The sequence below is a fragment of the Rhinopithecus roxellana genome, chromosome 16 (assembly GCF_007565055.1).
Source record: "Rhinopithecus roxellana isolate Shanxi Qingling chromosome 16, ASM756505v1, whole genome shotgun sequence".
Taxonomy (NCBI): domain Eukaryota; kingdom Metazoa; phylum Chordata; class Mammalia; order Primates; family Cercopithecidae; genus Rhinopithecus; species Rhinopithecus roxellana.
The window spans coordinates 19,629,721-19,642,949 of NC_044564.1; the positions used below are offsets into that span (position 1 = coordinate 19,629,721).

A 13,229-nucleotide genomic window follows, 5' to 3' on the forward strand; every position below is an offset into this window, starting at 1 on the left:
CTTACATCCTTGATGAGTAGATGTGTGGCTTCCTGGCATCTACAAGGTCCACCCTCTGAACTTCTATGCTGTGACCTCTCTGAAATGCACATCAAATCAGGTGGCTTCCTGGCCTGCATTCTTCAATAGCTCCCCAGTGTCCTCAGAAAAACCCCAAGTGCATTTCGAAGATAACAGAGGTCCTTTGCGATCTGGTCTTTGTTCTCAGCTCGACATCCCCTGACTGGTTATGCAGGGCTATCTGTCCGTGGGTGTTTCAGATCTCCCTGCCTTCGCACATGCTCTTCTTGCTCCTCAAATACCCTTCCCTGCTTGTTTCTTAAGACTTCCAGGCTCATTCTGTGGCCTTCTCTGACCTCTTAGGCTCAGCCACTCCTTCCTCTGAGCTCCCAGAGTGCTTGGTAATTCTTCTATTAGCACTTATCTCATTGACTTAGAATTATTTGTTTACATGTCTCTTCGCCCCAGGGTGGGAAGCACGTCTTCTCCATCTTCATCCCCCCATGCCCCGCTGCTGCTCTCACTGCCTAGCAGAGTGCCTGACCGCAGCTTGGGCTCAGCAAATGCTTGTGGTGTGAACGACCGAAGGACCTTTGTCCCCAAATGTTCCCTGCACTGTGCCTGAAATGTCACCATTTGTGAGTCCTGCCTGGTTCCTGGCTCCTGTTGGCTTTTTTCTTCCCACAGCTGGGGCCTCTCTTCTCTCTCCAACAGCTGGCCCAGCCCTGCCCAGACTCTGGGGGTAATCACAGGACTTAGCCCAGGGAGATTTAAAGAGCCAGCATTAAGAAGTGCAGGTGACTCAACTTCCTGTGAACTTGGTTGCAAGTTCCACTCCTTTGCTGGGTCTGGGCACCTGGCTGCACTATATTCCACGAGACTGGTAGCTCTGTAGGAGACCATTTCCCTAGGACCCCAGCTCTGGGCTAGAATGGAGTCCCTGGGGATGTCCCACTGTGGCCAATGCCCAGCTGCCAAATTTCTCTGATGCCTGCTGGCCCATTCAGGTGGCAAACCTTCCTTGGGCACCTACCATGGCCAGGTGCAGGATCTCACAGCCAGAGTGGAAGGGGCAGGTCCACAGACATGACGTGGGCCATATGGTGTGGTCAGAGCCAGGACAGGGCTCAGAGAAATGTGGGTTGCAGGGCAAGGGTTCAGAAGCAGCCTCAGAAGTGGGGTCTGAGCTGAGACCGAAGGGGGAAGGAGAAGCATAGAGTGGGGGGCTTCCTGGCTGAGAACTCTGCAGGGACAGGGGCTCAAGAAAGCCCCTCCACCCCCCACCATCACTCACGGATCCAGAGCCCTCAGCCATGTCTCTGGGCGCATGGTGTTCTCGGAGGAGGGATTGAGGGGTTAGCTACCTTCTCGCACATAACTCAAAACCAGGCATATCCACAAAAGCTGCTGTTTATGTATTCAGGTAACATTAGTGACTCCCCACCATGTGCTTGGATCTGGGCTGGGAACTGGGGGCTCATCCAGTGTAGACCAAGGCTTAGCCCTGCCCTCAAGTGGCTCGGAGGCCAGCGGGGAGAGAGGCCTAGAAACAGGTCCTGAGAGCACAGCCTGAGATAAGCAGCCGTGCCTGAGCCCATCTGGATCTGCCGCGGAACAGGAGGCTGAACCCAGCCCCAGGCAGAACCCAGTCCCACACAGCACCTCAGGTGAGAGCCAGCATCCCCACATACAGCCCATGGGGCCGGGGAGATGGATAGGCAGGAGGGTAGCCCTCATCATCTGGAGTCACCAGGTGACCATGTGACAATGTCTTTTAACACAAGGGAGGCAGCAGAGCCCTGGGCCTTTGGAGTCTTTCTAGATCTGGCCTCTGATCTTGTCTTCATTGTTTGAGAACTGAGTGACCTGGGGCAAATGCCTTCACCTCTCTGAGCCTCAGTTTGCTGCTCTGTAAAATGGGTTTAGGGTTAGTATTTCATTCTAGGGTTGCAGCCAGTCTTCAAGCAAATAACTGAAAATGATTAGAACATGGTTAACAAGACTTCTTGTTGATTATGATAATAGTAGTGCTTGCAATAACCGGGAAGCACAGAGCCCACCCAGCAGAAGGAAAAGGCATGGAGGAATTTGTGTGTGTGTTGGTGGGTGGGGGTGTCGGGGAGTGGTCGCAGCACTGGGTGGAGGGAGCTGCAGAAGCTAGGGTCCGCTTTGGCCAGGCAGGGATGGGGGGAGTTGGGGTTTGAGGGATACTGGGGCCGTTGCGCCTACCCCTCCCTCTCTCCTGCCCCCGCAGCGCGGCGCGCCATCGGCTGGAGGCGCAGGTGTCCACTGCATCCTGCGCGTCCCCATCCCTCGCTACCCTGGCCGGGGCCCCAGCTCCCTTCTGCCTTCCGCCCCGCGTCCTCCCCTAACCTCGGATCTGGACGGGCGAACAGAACAGTGGGGCTAGGAAAGTTTGAGTCACGGTGGGGGGAGCGGAGGAGGCGGGCCCGTGACCCTGAACGGGGTGGGCTCTAGGACCCGCTTCTGGCGCCCAGCAGGGGGACCCGCGGCGCGCCCCTATCCCTCGCGCACTGGCCACGGCCCGACGGAGCAAGGCACTGCCTGCAGCCGCTGTGTGCACCGGGTCGACCAGCTTGCTCCGACCTGCGCCTCCACCGCAGCACCCGCAGCCAGAGCCGCGCTCAGCATGATGCCCGGGGCGCCGCTCCTGCGGCTGCTGACCGTGGTCTCTGCGGCAGCGGCGGTGGCCGGAGCACCCGGGACGGTAATGCCCCCCACCACGGGGGACGCTACCCTGGCCTTCGTTTTCGACGTCACTGGCTCCATGTGGGACGACCTGATGCAGGTGATAGACGGCGCCTCGCGCATTCTGGAACGCAGTCTGAGCCGCCGCAGCCAGGCCATTGCCAACTACGCGCTGGTGCCCTTCCATGACCCAGGTAGCACCCCCACACCCCCGCCTGCCGGGCGCCCCCTTTGCGGTGCGCTCACCTGCCCGACCCCCTCAGTTGGCCCCGAACGCACCACAGCTTGGCGGGTGTGCCTTCTCTTCATATCCGCGCTGCGGGGACCCCGGGCACCTGGGCAGTCCTTGAGGCTGTCCCTTCCCTCCCTCCCCCTGGAGCATTCCCTCGCTCAAGGAACCTGCTCTCCCTGTGATCTCACCTTCCAGCGCCTTACCGGCCCCACCTGTGAAATGGTGCGGACGGCCTCCCAGACTTGCTGAGATGTTGAAATGAGGCAGTCCTCTCGAGGACTTGGACGCCACGAACCTTTGCAGGGTTCTTCCTTTGGCCAATTCTTAGAATTTGCTCCCAGCATAGGTTTGGAGACCGGAACAGCACCCAGAGGCAGGCCTTGGGATGAAATGGGGTCCACCACGGACCCTGCAGTGGGGAGCGAACTCACCCTTGCTGGTCTTGCCCCCTCGCCTGTCTTCCCTAGGGAAAGAGCAGCGCCTCTCCTGTGCTGGCCGTGGCCTCCACCTGCTGTATTCTCACAGCTGAGTTCCGCCCTAACTCCTTCTTCCCTGCATGCTGCACCTCTGCTTCCCCTTTAACCCCCTTCCTTGCAGCTCAGTGTTAGGGGCGCCCTTTAAAGAGTCCCTGGGCGCTCCACTGTAGAGTCCCAGGGAGAGTGGTTGCTGAGTGAGCTGTAGATTCCCAGTCGAGGAGCAGTACTGCTTTCCACACTCCTTTTTTTTTTTTTTTTTTTTTTGAGACAAGGTCTGGCTCTGTCACCAGGCTGGAGTGCAGTGCTGTAATCACAGCTCCCTGCAGCCTCAAACTCCTGGGCTCAGGCGATCCTCCCACCTCAGCCTCCCAAGTAACTGGGACTACAAGCATACACCACCATGCCTGGCTGATTTTTAAAATGTTTTGTAGACATGGAGTCTCTCTGTATTGCCCAGGCTAGTCTCAAACTCCAGGCCTCAGTGATCCTCCCACTTAGGCCTCCCAAAGTGTTGGGATTACAGGTATGAGCCACTGCACCCAGCCTCCCCAGCGTTTTTTAATGGAAAATTTGAAACTTACAGTAAAATGGGGAGAAACGTACATGGAACCGTCTACACCCACCACTGAGAGCCTCTGAGTCATGTTTTGCTTTATCACATCTATCATTCACCCCTCTGTCAAGGATAACTTTATAAAGCAAACACACACACACACACACACACACACACACAGAGAGAGATTCCTTGCAAAATTGTACTGCAGAGTGTTCTTGTACTGAGGAAATAGACAGTGGCCATTGGCTGTATGAGCTAGCAAGTCCTTTCAGAAGGATTTGCATTTATGAATCGCAATGCCATTACAGGTTCTTAAAAAATGGAGAAAACGGTGAGAAGACATAGTTCTCTACGTAGGCTTCAGGCTGAGTTTGTGGTCTAGGGGCTTGGAGGCCCCTCTGCTTCCAGGAGTTCTGGGCACCACAGGGTTCTGCAGCTCAAAGCTCGGAAACCAGGACTCTAAACCAAGATTTCTAGGAACATCAGATGGACAGCTTCCACCTTGGATTCAGGGGGCAACCAAACTGGGGGGGCTGTGAGGAGGTGGGCTGTGAAGTGTGTTCTGGCACCTGAACTGGAACACAGGTTACCATCCATCTCCCCAACTCCCTCACCCACTTTCTGAATTGTTCTGGGGCTTCCGAAGACATCATACTGAAGGAGCTTAGAGATCGTCGAATCTACCCCTTTATCTTACAGTTGGAGAAACTGAGGCACAGGACACTGATGAGACTTCCCCAAGGCCCACCTGCCAGGGTGGCATCATTCCTGAATCATAACCCACTTTTGTCTCTGAAATATGTGGCTCCAGTGGCCCGGCAGGATAGCAGCCTTTCGGAGTCACATGTCATGTCCTGAAGCCCAGACGAGGGTTCCTGAGGCCGTCCTCACCGCCCCATCTGTGGCCACCAGCCTCAGGAAGTCCCCCTCCCACCCCTGCCCTTCCCTCTCCTCTGTGGGCACTGAGCTGGCATGCAGTTCTCCAGCCTTCACCAGGCTCAGCCCCCTTACTCCATCCTCTATGAAACGAAAAACCAGTACTCTATCCTGGTTCCCCAAATTAGCTTCCGAGTGACACCCCCAGGTTCAGACATCAGGGAGACTTCAGCGTCATGAAGCCCTTGATCTGTGTAGAGCCCAGGGAGGCTCACAGTGTGAAGGGAGCAGGGTTCATTCCTCGGGCTGGTAGCCCTCTGGGACAGGCCAGGTGGGGAATAGAAAGTGACATGTGGTGGCTCAGGTGCCAACTCCTGGACATGGGCCAGTAAGCAAGGAAGGGGACTAAGGAAAGACCCCCCCTGAGGAGGCAGCCTGTGAGTAGGGCTTGAAGAGCATCAGTGAATGTTTACTGGGTTTTGGCTGTTTGCCTGGCAGATGCCAGGTGCTGGGGACGCAGCAGGAATAGAGAACTCCCTGGGGCGTGTGGAGCTGGCTGCGTAAGGACTGGGGGATGGACAGGAGGGCTGATGTGGAGGGACAGGTGTGTGTGGGAGCTGGGTGTGCATGGGAGGAGTGGAGCGGGAAAGTGAGGAGGGGCAAGATTGGACGCAGCCATGACTGCAGGGCTGATTGATGCCTTGGCAGACTTGGATTTCCTTTTCTTTCTATGGGCTGTGAACAGCCACCGAAGGCTTCTGAGCAGCGTTTGGAGCTGTGATTTAGGCCTGGCTGTGCCTTTTGAATCAGCAAATAGAATCCCCTTTGGTGGAAGAGGAGCTTGAGAAATAGGGGTTGTAGCTGTTTGTTCCAGCTCCCAGAGCTGCATACTGGGAGGGTTTTCTTAAAGGAAGCCCCTCTCCTAAACCCCAAGAGGCTGGTGCAGGGCAAATAGCGGTAGTTCTGGACTGTTCGTGCTTGGAGACAAACTAAGAACCGTGCTTCAGAAATTTTACAATTTCTAAATTAAAAAGTTGTATGTTCCCAGAGTAGAAAAGTTAGAAATTTGCTAATCACTTCAAAAGAACCCTGGTTCCTTTTTTTTTTTTTTTTTTTGGAAAATAGTAGTAGAAACCAAGATCAAGTGCTAAAATTTAGGTTGTTTTCAGTTTTTCTATATTAAAATGTTACTAAAAAACTCTCGTTAAAATCTTTGTCTGCATCTTTGATTGGTTTTTATGTAGGCTTCAGTTCCTCGAAGTGGAATTCCTAGCCATTTTTAACACAGCGAGTCGGGAGACGACTCTTCAAGTGGTTTTCCAGAATGTTTCAGGAGATTGAACTTCCACCAGAACCATTTTAGGGGCCTGTTTCAGCGCAGTCACCCCCAACACTGGAAATTAACATAAAAACATTTCTTTTCTAATTAAAAAATGGAAAATGATATCTTCTTGTTTCAGTTGCCAGTGAGGTTCAATATGTCTTTCAAGCGTTCATTAGATAATTTTGGTGTGAATTTCTTGTTTTGTAAACTGTCAGTTTCTTTGCAAATTTTTTCACTGGGAGTTTTAGTGGTTTTATTTTTAGTTGGGATGAGGACTTTATGTTGATGATGTTATGTTTTGTTTTGTTTTGTTTTTTGAGATGGAGTCTCGCTCTGTTGCCCAGGCTGGAGTGCAGTGGTGTGATCTCTACTCACTGCAACCTCCACCTCCCAGGTTCAAGCGATTCTCTTGCCTCAGCCTCCTGAGTAGCTGGGACTACAGATGCACTCCACCACGTCCGGCTAATTTTTGTATTTTTAGTAGAGACGGGGTTTCGCCATGTTGGCAAGGCTGGTCTTGAACTCCTGACTTCAAGTGATCCACCCATCTTGGCCTCCCAAAGTGCTGGGATTACAGGCATGAGCTACCATGCCTGGCCTTAACTTTTTTTTTTAAGTGTGCTTAGTATTTTTCCTGGTTGCTTGTCTTTTAGTATTTGTAATTCTTGATGTTTTAAAGTTTTAAATGTTTATATAGAGAAATCTATTGTTTTTCTTTTTTCTTTGTGATTTCTTCACTTCGGTGCTTATAAAGCTTTTTTTGTTTTTGTTTTTTTTCCTACCACACAACCAATTAGGTAGATTTTCTAGGGTTTGTGTATGTGTGTGTTTTGTTTTATTTTCCTCTCTTCACATTTAATTCTTTAACTTGAAATTTTAAAAATTGGTAGGCTGGGCTCAGTGGCTCACACTTGTAATTCCAGTACTTTGGGAGGCTGAGGTGTGAGAATTGCTTGAGCCCAGGAGTTCAAGGTTGCAGGGAGCTATGACTGTGCCACTGCCCTCCAGCCTGGGCAATAGAGCAAGACCCTGTCTCAAAAAGGAAACAGCAACAACCCAAAGAAAAACAGAAAATCTCAATAAAGTGTGGACTTGGGTTAATAATTATGTATCAATATTTATTTATTAGTTGTGATAAATGTAGTGTAGTAATGTAAGATGTTAATAACATCAGCCTCCCGAGTAGCTGGGACTACAGGTGCACACCACCACACCTAGCTAATTTTTTGTAGAGATGGGATCTTGCTATGTTGCCTAGGCCGGTATCAAACTCCCGGCTTCAAGTGGTCTTCCTGCCTCTGCCTCCCAAAGCAGGGGAATTCCATACATGAACCACGGCCCCCGGCCTTCCTCAGTTTTTCTTTAATGCCCTTTTTCTGCTCCAAGATCCCATCCAGGATACACTAATTGTCGTGTCTTCTTCGGCTCCTCAGGTTGTGAGTTTCTCAGGCTTACTTTCGTTTTGGTGAAGTTGACAGTTTTGAGGAATACTGGTCAGCTATTTTCCCTCAATCATTATTTGTCTAATGTTTTTCTCAAGCTAGACAGGGTCATGTTTCGGGAGGAAGACCCAGCGTTAAAATACCATGGTCGTCATCGCATATCAAGAGCACACGTTATCACAGTGATGGAACGCTGTTGATGTTAAGCTTGATTGCCTGACTCGGGTAGTAGTTTTCAGCTTTCTCCACTGTGGAGTTACTCTTTTTCCCCTCTCTCTTTCCATACTGTGCTCCCTGGAAGAGAGTCAGTCACTGTGTGCAGCCCACATTTAAAAAGCGAGGAGCTATGATCCACGTCCTTGGCGGGGGAGTATCTATTTCCACGGATTATTTGGAATTATTCTGCATGAGAATTGTCTCTTCTGCTGCATTAATTAATTAATTCAGTCACTTATCTACATCAGCATAGAATCATGGCTAGCTATTTTATACTTTGTGTTATGATCCTAAACCACTTTATTTTGCTCCTCAGATGTTTCTGGCTGTGGTCATCGGGAGCTCGTTCAGTTGGTTTCTGTGTCCCTTGGACACCCCTCATGTTGTGTACGTGTTTCTTTTCTTTTTTTTTCCACATTCCTACTTTCTGGCACTGGTAGAGGCTCCAGGCTCATCTTATGTATTTCCTGCCTCAGTCCTTGAATTCACTGTTTCTCCAAGGAGCCCTGGTTCCTGTGATTGGAAACCAGGATATCTGTGCTAAGTGTGTTTGTTGGTGCTGAGGTGCCATTACTTCTAAAACCTCCCTTAGCTGACAGGGTAAGGAGATGTATGTTGTATACATAACCTGTCTATGTACTTGTATCTATAAATAGTTTTCTCTGTAATCATCTGTGTCTATATTAAGCTAAACATGAGTTCATGCTGAAAGCTTCAACTCTAATTTGTATTTGTTATTGGATTAGAGGTATTAGGTATATGGATAGTCAAACCTCTTCCCGTGCCTTATCTGTAACCTCCACGTCTAACAGTGACAAACCTGCCTCCTGCTGTCCACCATCCCTTTACTTTACTGTTTAGTTCCAGTATACATTTATAGTGGTTTCAGAATTGTTGAGGGGGACCCCCATGGGAAACAGCTTTATTAACTAGAATACAGTTCTTTTGCTTTTAGTCTTACAGACTCCATTCATTTCCAAAATTACTTAAGCCAACACCTTCTTCAGTTTCTTCTTTTAAAAAAAAAAAAAAAAAATTTATTTATTTTTTTATTTTTTGAGATAGAGTCTCACCCTATCTCCCAGGCTGGAGGACAGTGGCTCAATCTTGGCTTACTGCAAATTCCACCTCCTAGGTTTAAGGAATTCTCCTGCCTCAGCCTCCCGAGTAGCTGGGATTACAGGCATGCACCACCACACCTAGCTAATTTTTGTATTTTTAGTAGAGACGGGGTATCACCATGTTGGCCAGGCTGGTCTTGAACTCCTGACCTCAAATGATCCTCCTGCCTCGGCCTCCCAAAGTCTTGGGATTACAGGCGTGAGTCACCATGCCTGGCCTCTTCCTCTTCGTCTTCTTCTTCTCCTTTTAAACTTTGAGACAGGATCTTATTCTGTTGCCCAGGCTGGATGGCTCACTGTAGCCTCGACATCCCCAAGCTCATGGGATCCTTCCATTTCACCCCCAGAGAAGCTGGGACCGCAGGCACATGCCACCACGCCTGGCTAATTTCTGTGTGTGTACATAGATTTGGTAGAGGGTCTTGCCATGTTGCCCAGGTTGGTCTTGAACTCCTGGGCTCAAGTGGTCCACCCCCCTTGGCCTCCCAAAGTGCTGGGATTACAGGCCTGAACCACCGTGCCCGGCCGAGCATCTTCTTTTTATTCATATTCTTCATTTGCAAAACCTTCTTGAGAATTTTATCTTTCAGATGACATATAGAAAAACTTGTCAACTTCCAAAAATTTTTTTCTACTGTGATTTTTCTTGGAATTGTGTTAAGTCTTGATTTTGGGGAAGAGTTATCATTTTCAAAAAACTCCATCGTTCTCATTCGTCAGACATGCCTCTTATTCTGTTCATATTTATTTCTTTTAGTAAAGATTCATAGTTTTGTTTTTTTTTATAAAGATTCAGGTTTTTTTTTTTTTTTTTCTCACAGGTTCCACCCATTTTTTAAAAGATTATTTTAAGATAGTTTGGGTTTTGTCACTATTTTGCCCAGGATTTTTTTTCCATTACATTTTTTACAAATGAGTATTGCTTATTGCTGGTATGTTGGAAAGGAATTTATTTCATATATTAATTTTCTTTCCAGCTTCTTTTACTAAAGTTTTTTTTAACTAGTTCTAAATTTTTGTTAAAGTCTTCAGTTTTCTAGGTTGAGAGTCACAGCTTGTCCAAATTATAATAATGTCACTTCTTTTCCAATCAACTGTTTCACATACTTTATGTGTTTTGTATTATTTATCAGCGAAAATTGTCAGAACAATACCAAATAATGGTGATGGCTGCAGTTATCTTGTCTTTCTTTTCTTTTCTTTTCTTTTCTTTTCTTCTTTTTTAGACTGAGTCTCGCTCTCTTGCCCAGGCTGGAGTGCAGTGGTGCAATCTCAGCCCGCTGCAACCTCCGTCCCTCAGGCTCAAGCAATTCTCTCGCCTCAGCCTCCCGAGTAGCTGGGATTACAGGCATGCGCCACCATGCCCAGCTAATTTTCATATTTTTGGTAGAGACAGGGTTTCACCATGTTGGCCAGGCTGTCCCAAACTCCTGACCTCAGGTGATTTGCCTGCCTCAGCCTCCCAAAGTGCTGGGATTACAGGTGTGCGCCACCGCCCCGGCCATCTTGTCTTGCTTTTGATTATGTACCACTCATCGTATGATGTTGATTCTCAGTCTGAGTTTTTGTTGTTACGTGAACAAAGATGCTTTCATTCCTAATTTTACTAAAAGAAAATAAACGCAAAAAACCAGCAAAAGCAAAAACAAAACAAAAAATCCAAACAAGGATGGGTGTTGAATTTTAGCAAGTGATTTTCTGCTTTGTTGCAATGTTTGTAAGATCCTTCTCCTGTTGATCTATTAATGTGATGCATTGATTTTTTTTTTTTTTTTTTTTTTGAGAGATGGAGTCTCACTCTGTCACCCAGGCTGGAGTGCAATGGTGTGATCTTGACTCACTGCAGCTTCCATCTCCTGGGTTCAAGCGATTCTCCTGTCTCAGCTTCCCAAAGCTGGGACTACAGATGTGTACTACCACGCCCAGTTAATTTTTTTTATTTTTTATTTTTTTATTTTTATTTTTTTTTTTGAGACGGAGTCTTGCTCAGTTGCCCAGGCTGGAGTGCAGTGGCACCATCTTGGCTCACTACAAGCTCCGCCTCCCGGGTTCACACCATTCTCCTGCCTCAGCCTCCCGAGTAGCTGGGACTACAGGCGCCCACCACCACGCCCGGCTAATTTTTTATATTTTTATTAGAGACAGGGTCTCACCGTGTTAGCCCGGATGGTCGCATCTCCTGACCTCGTGATCTGCCCGCCTCGGCCTCCCAAAGTGCTGGGATTCCAGGCGTGAGCCGCCGCGCCCGGCCTTCATTGTTTTCGTTAGTTTGCTAGGTGGGAGATGGTGTCCTGCCTTCATCCGAATTTGTCGATCGTTGGTGACCTTGCAGTCTTCTGGAGTTTCTCCCTGGGTGTCTCTGGGGCTCCTGGGGCTCCATCATCCTTCCCAAGGGAAGAGGTGGTTTTCGCCCGTCAGCGGTGAGGATGCAGGCGGGCAGAGAGCAGATGTGTTTGGGCCACACACTTGCCTGGGAGCTGGAATGGCTGGGACTCTGGCTGCATGTTCTGGGTTGTGTGTGTGTACATGTGATTTTTATTGTCACCCTGAATGACATTGCTATTTTTATTTTTTTAATTTAGTTTTGAGATGGAGTCTTGCTCTCTCACCTAGGCTGGAGGGCAGTGGCAAAATCTTGTCTCAGTGCAACCTCCACTTCCTGGGTTCAAGTGATTCTCCTGCCTCAGCCTCCTGAGTAGCTGGGATTACAGGTGCCTGCCACCATGCCTGGCTAATGTTTGTATTTTTAGTAGAGATAGGGTTTCACCATATTGGACAGGCTGGTCACGAACTCCTGACCTCAAGTGATCCCCCTGCCTCACCCTCCCAAAGTGCTGGGGTTACAGGCGTGAGCCACGACGCTCAGCCGTGACGTTGCTATTAACCAGCCTCGCCTCATGAAATATAAACAATCAGCCCTTCTTCTGAGGGGAAAATTCACTCTCTTAACCTGGCCCTGGGCACATCCCTCCTTGAAGGCCTGGAGGTCTGAGCGGCCTGTGAGGTGTGAGCTGGACTAGGCACGTCCCTGTCATTCTGAGGGTGCCTGACAGTCAGCCAGGAGTGGCCTGGCTGGGCTAGGTAACACCTCATCAAAGGGCTTTCCAGGCGAGGATCTGTGCAGGGGAGGGGTGCTACAGAGAGAGGGCCCAGGGTACCTGCAGGAGGAGTACAAGAAGGGTGAGGAAGCCACGGGTCTGAGGGCAGGAGGTCCCTGGAGGGGCAGTGGGGGGTGGGTGGGTGTGTCAGGTCAGCCTGTACAGCCTGAGCTGGTCTGGTTCCCAGGGATCCCCCATGCACCCATTAATCACTTACTCCATCTTCAATTCTCAAGGGGTCCCTGGGGGCCAGGCAGGGTGCTGGCTTGCCTTGGTACCTGCAGTCCAGCCAGAAAGCCCATGGCGAATAGCCAAGTTCCTAGGCGTCTCATCACAGCTGTGGCTGCCCGCAATGACATTCCTGAGGGAGTGACGTTGAGCTGAGGTGGAGAGAAGCTGGGTAGGTAGGGGAGGGTCAGAGCAGGACTGGGAACAGCACTCCAGGCAGAGGGAACAACAGGAACAATGGCTGTGAGGTTGGCAGGAATATCTCCTTGATTGAACGTTAGCAGGTGGAGCTGACAGGGACACTCAGGGCGGAGCTGGGCTCCATCTCCGGGTGTTCAGGGAGAGGCCCGGGGGTGGAGGTCCTGAGGAGAGTTGCTTTCTGGTCTCCTGGACACTGAAGAGGAGGCAGATAAAGATTCTGGAGCCATTTTGGCCCTTTGAACAGAACCACCCACCCAGTTGGCTCTGCCATTGTGTCTGTCCCTTGAAGGTGTCTTCAAGGGAATCACATTTGCCCAGACTGGATCAGGGGCTATCAGAATTCTAGCAGGCTTGACATCACTCTCTCCAACCCCTGCCCTTTAGAGATGGGATAGCTGAGCCCTGGGGAGGGGAGGCGGTTTGACGATGGTGGTGGCTGAGTGCGGGACCTGCCTGCGGTCACTGCAGCTGGAGGACGGGGATATGTGGATCCAGGGCTGGCTCCAAAATTCCAGCCCTACTTGGAGAGAGAAGCAGGGGCAAGGCAGGCCCCAGGAAGAGGCCTCAGCCTGAGATATTTCTGAGACTGGGTTCTGAGTGCCTGACTGCAGCCTTGATCGTGTCCACTGGGACACATGAAGCTGGGCGAGGGGGTGGGGCACCATGTGGGTAAGGGCTTGGGCTGTTCCACGCATGAGTGCTTTTCACATGTCTGAGACAGTTCACGGGGCTGGCCCCACACCCTCCTCT

The 13,229-nt window shown here is 50.1% G+C and overlaps 1 protein-coding gene across 1 annotated transcript in view; it reads left to right on the forward strand.

The window, feature by feature from the left end:
• Window positions 1–1,086: 1,086 nt before the first annotated feature.
• Window positions 1,087–13,229, forward strand: part of LOC115893995 (hemicentin-2-like) — a 35,392-nt gene continuing 23,249 nt past the window's right edge. Inside the window, exons 1-2 of the mRNA XM_030920137.1 lie at window positions 1,087–1,103; window positions 2,479–2,903. Of these exons, the coding sequence (XP_030775997.1) occupies window positions 1,087–1,103; window positions 2,479–2,903 (442 nt within the window). The remainder of the gene's footprint in view (window positions 1,104–2,478; window positions 2,904–13,229) is intronic.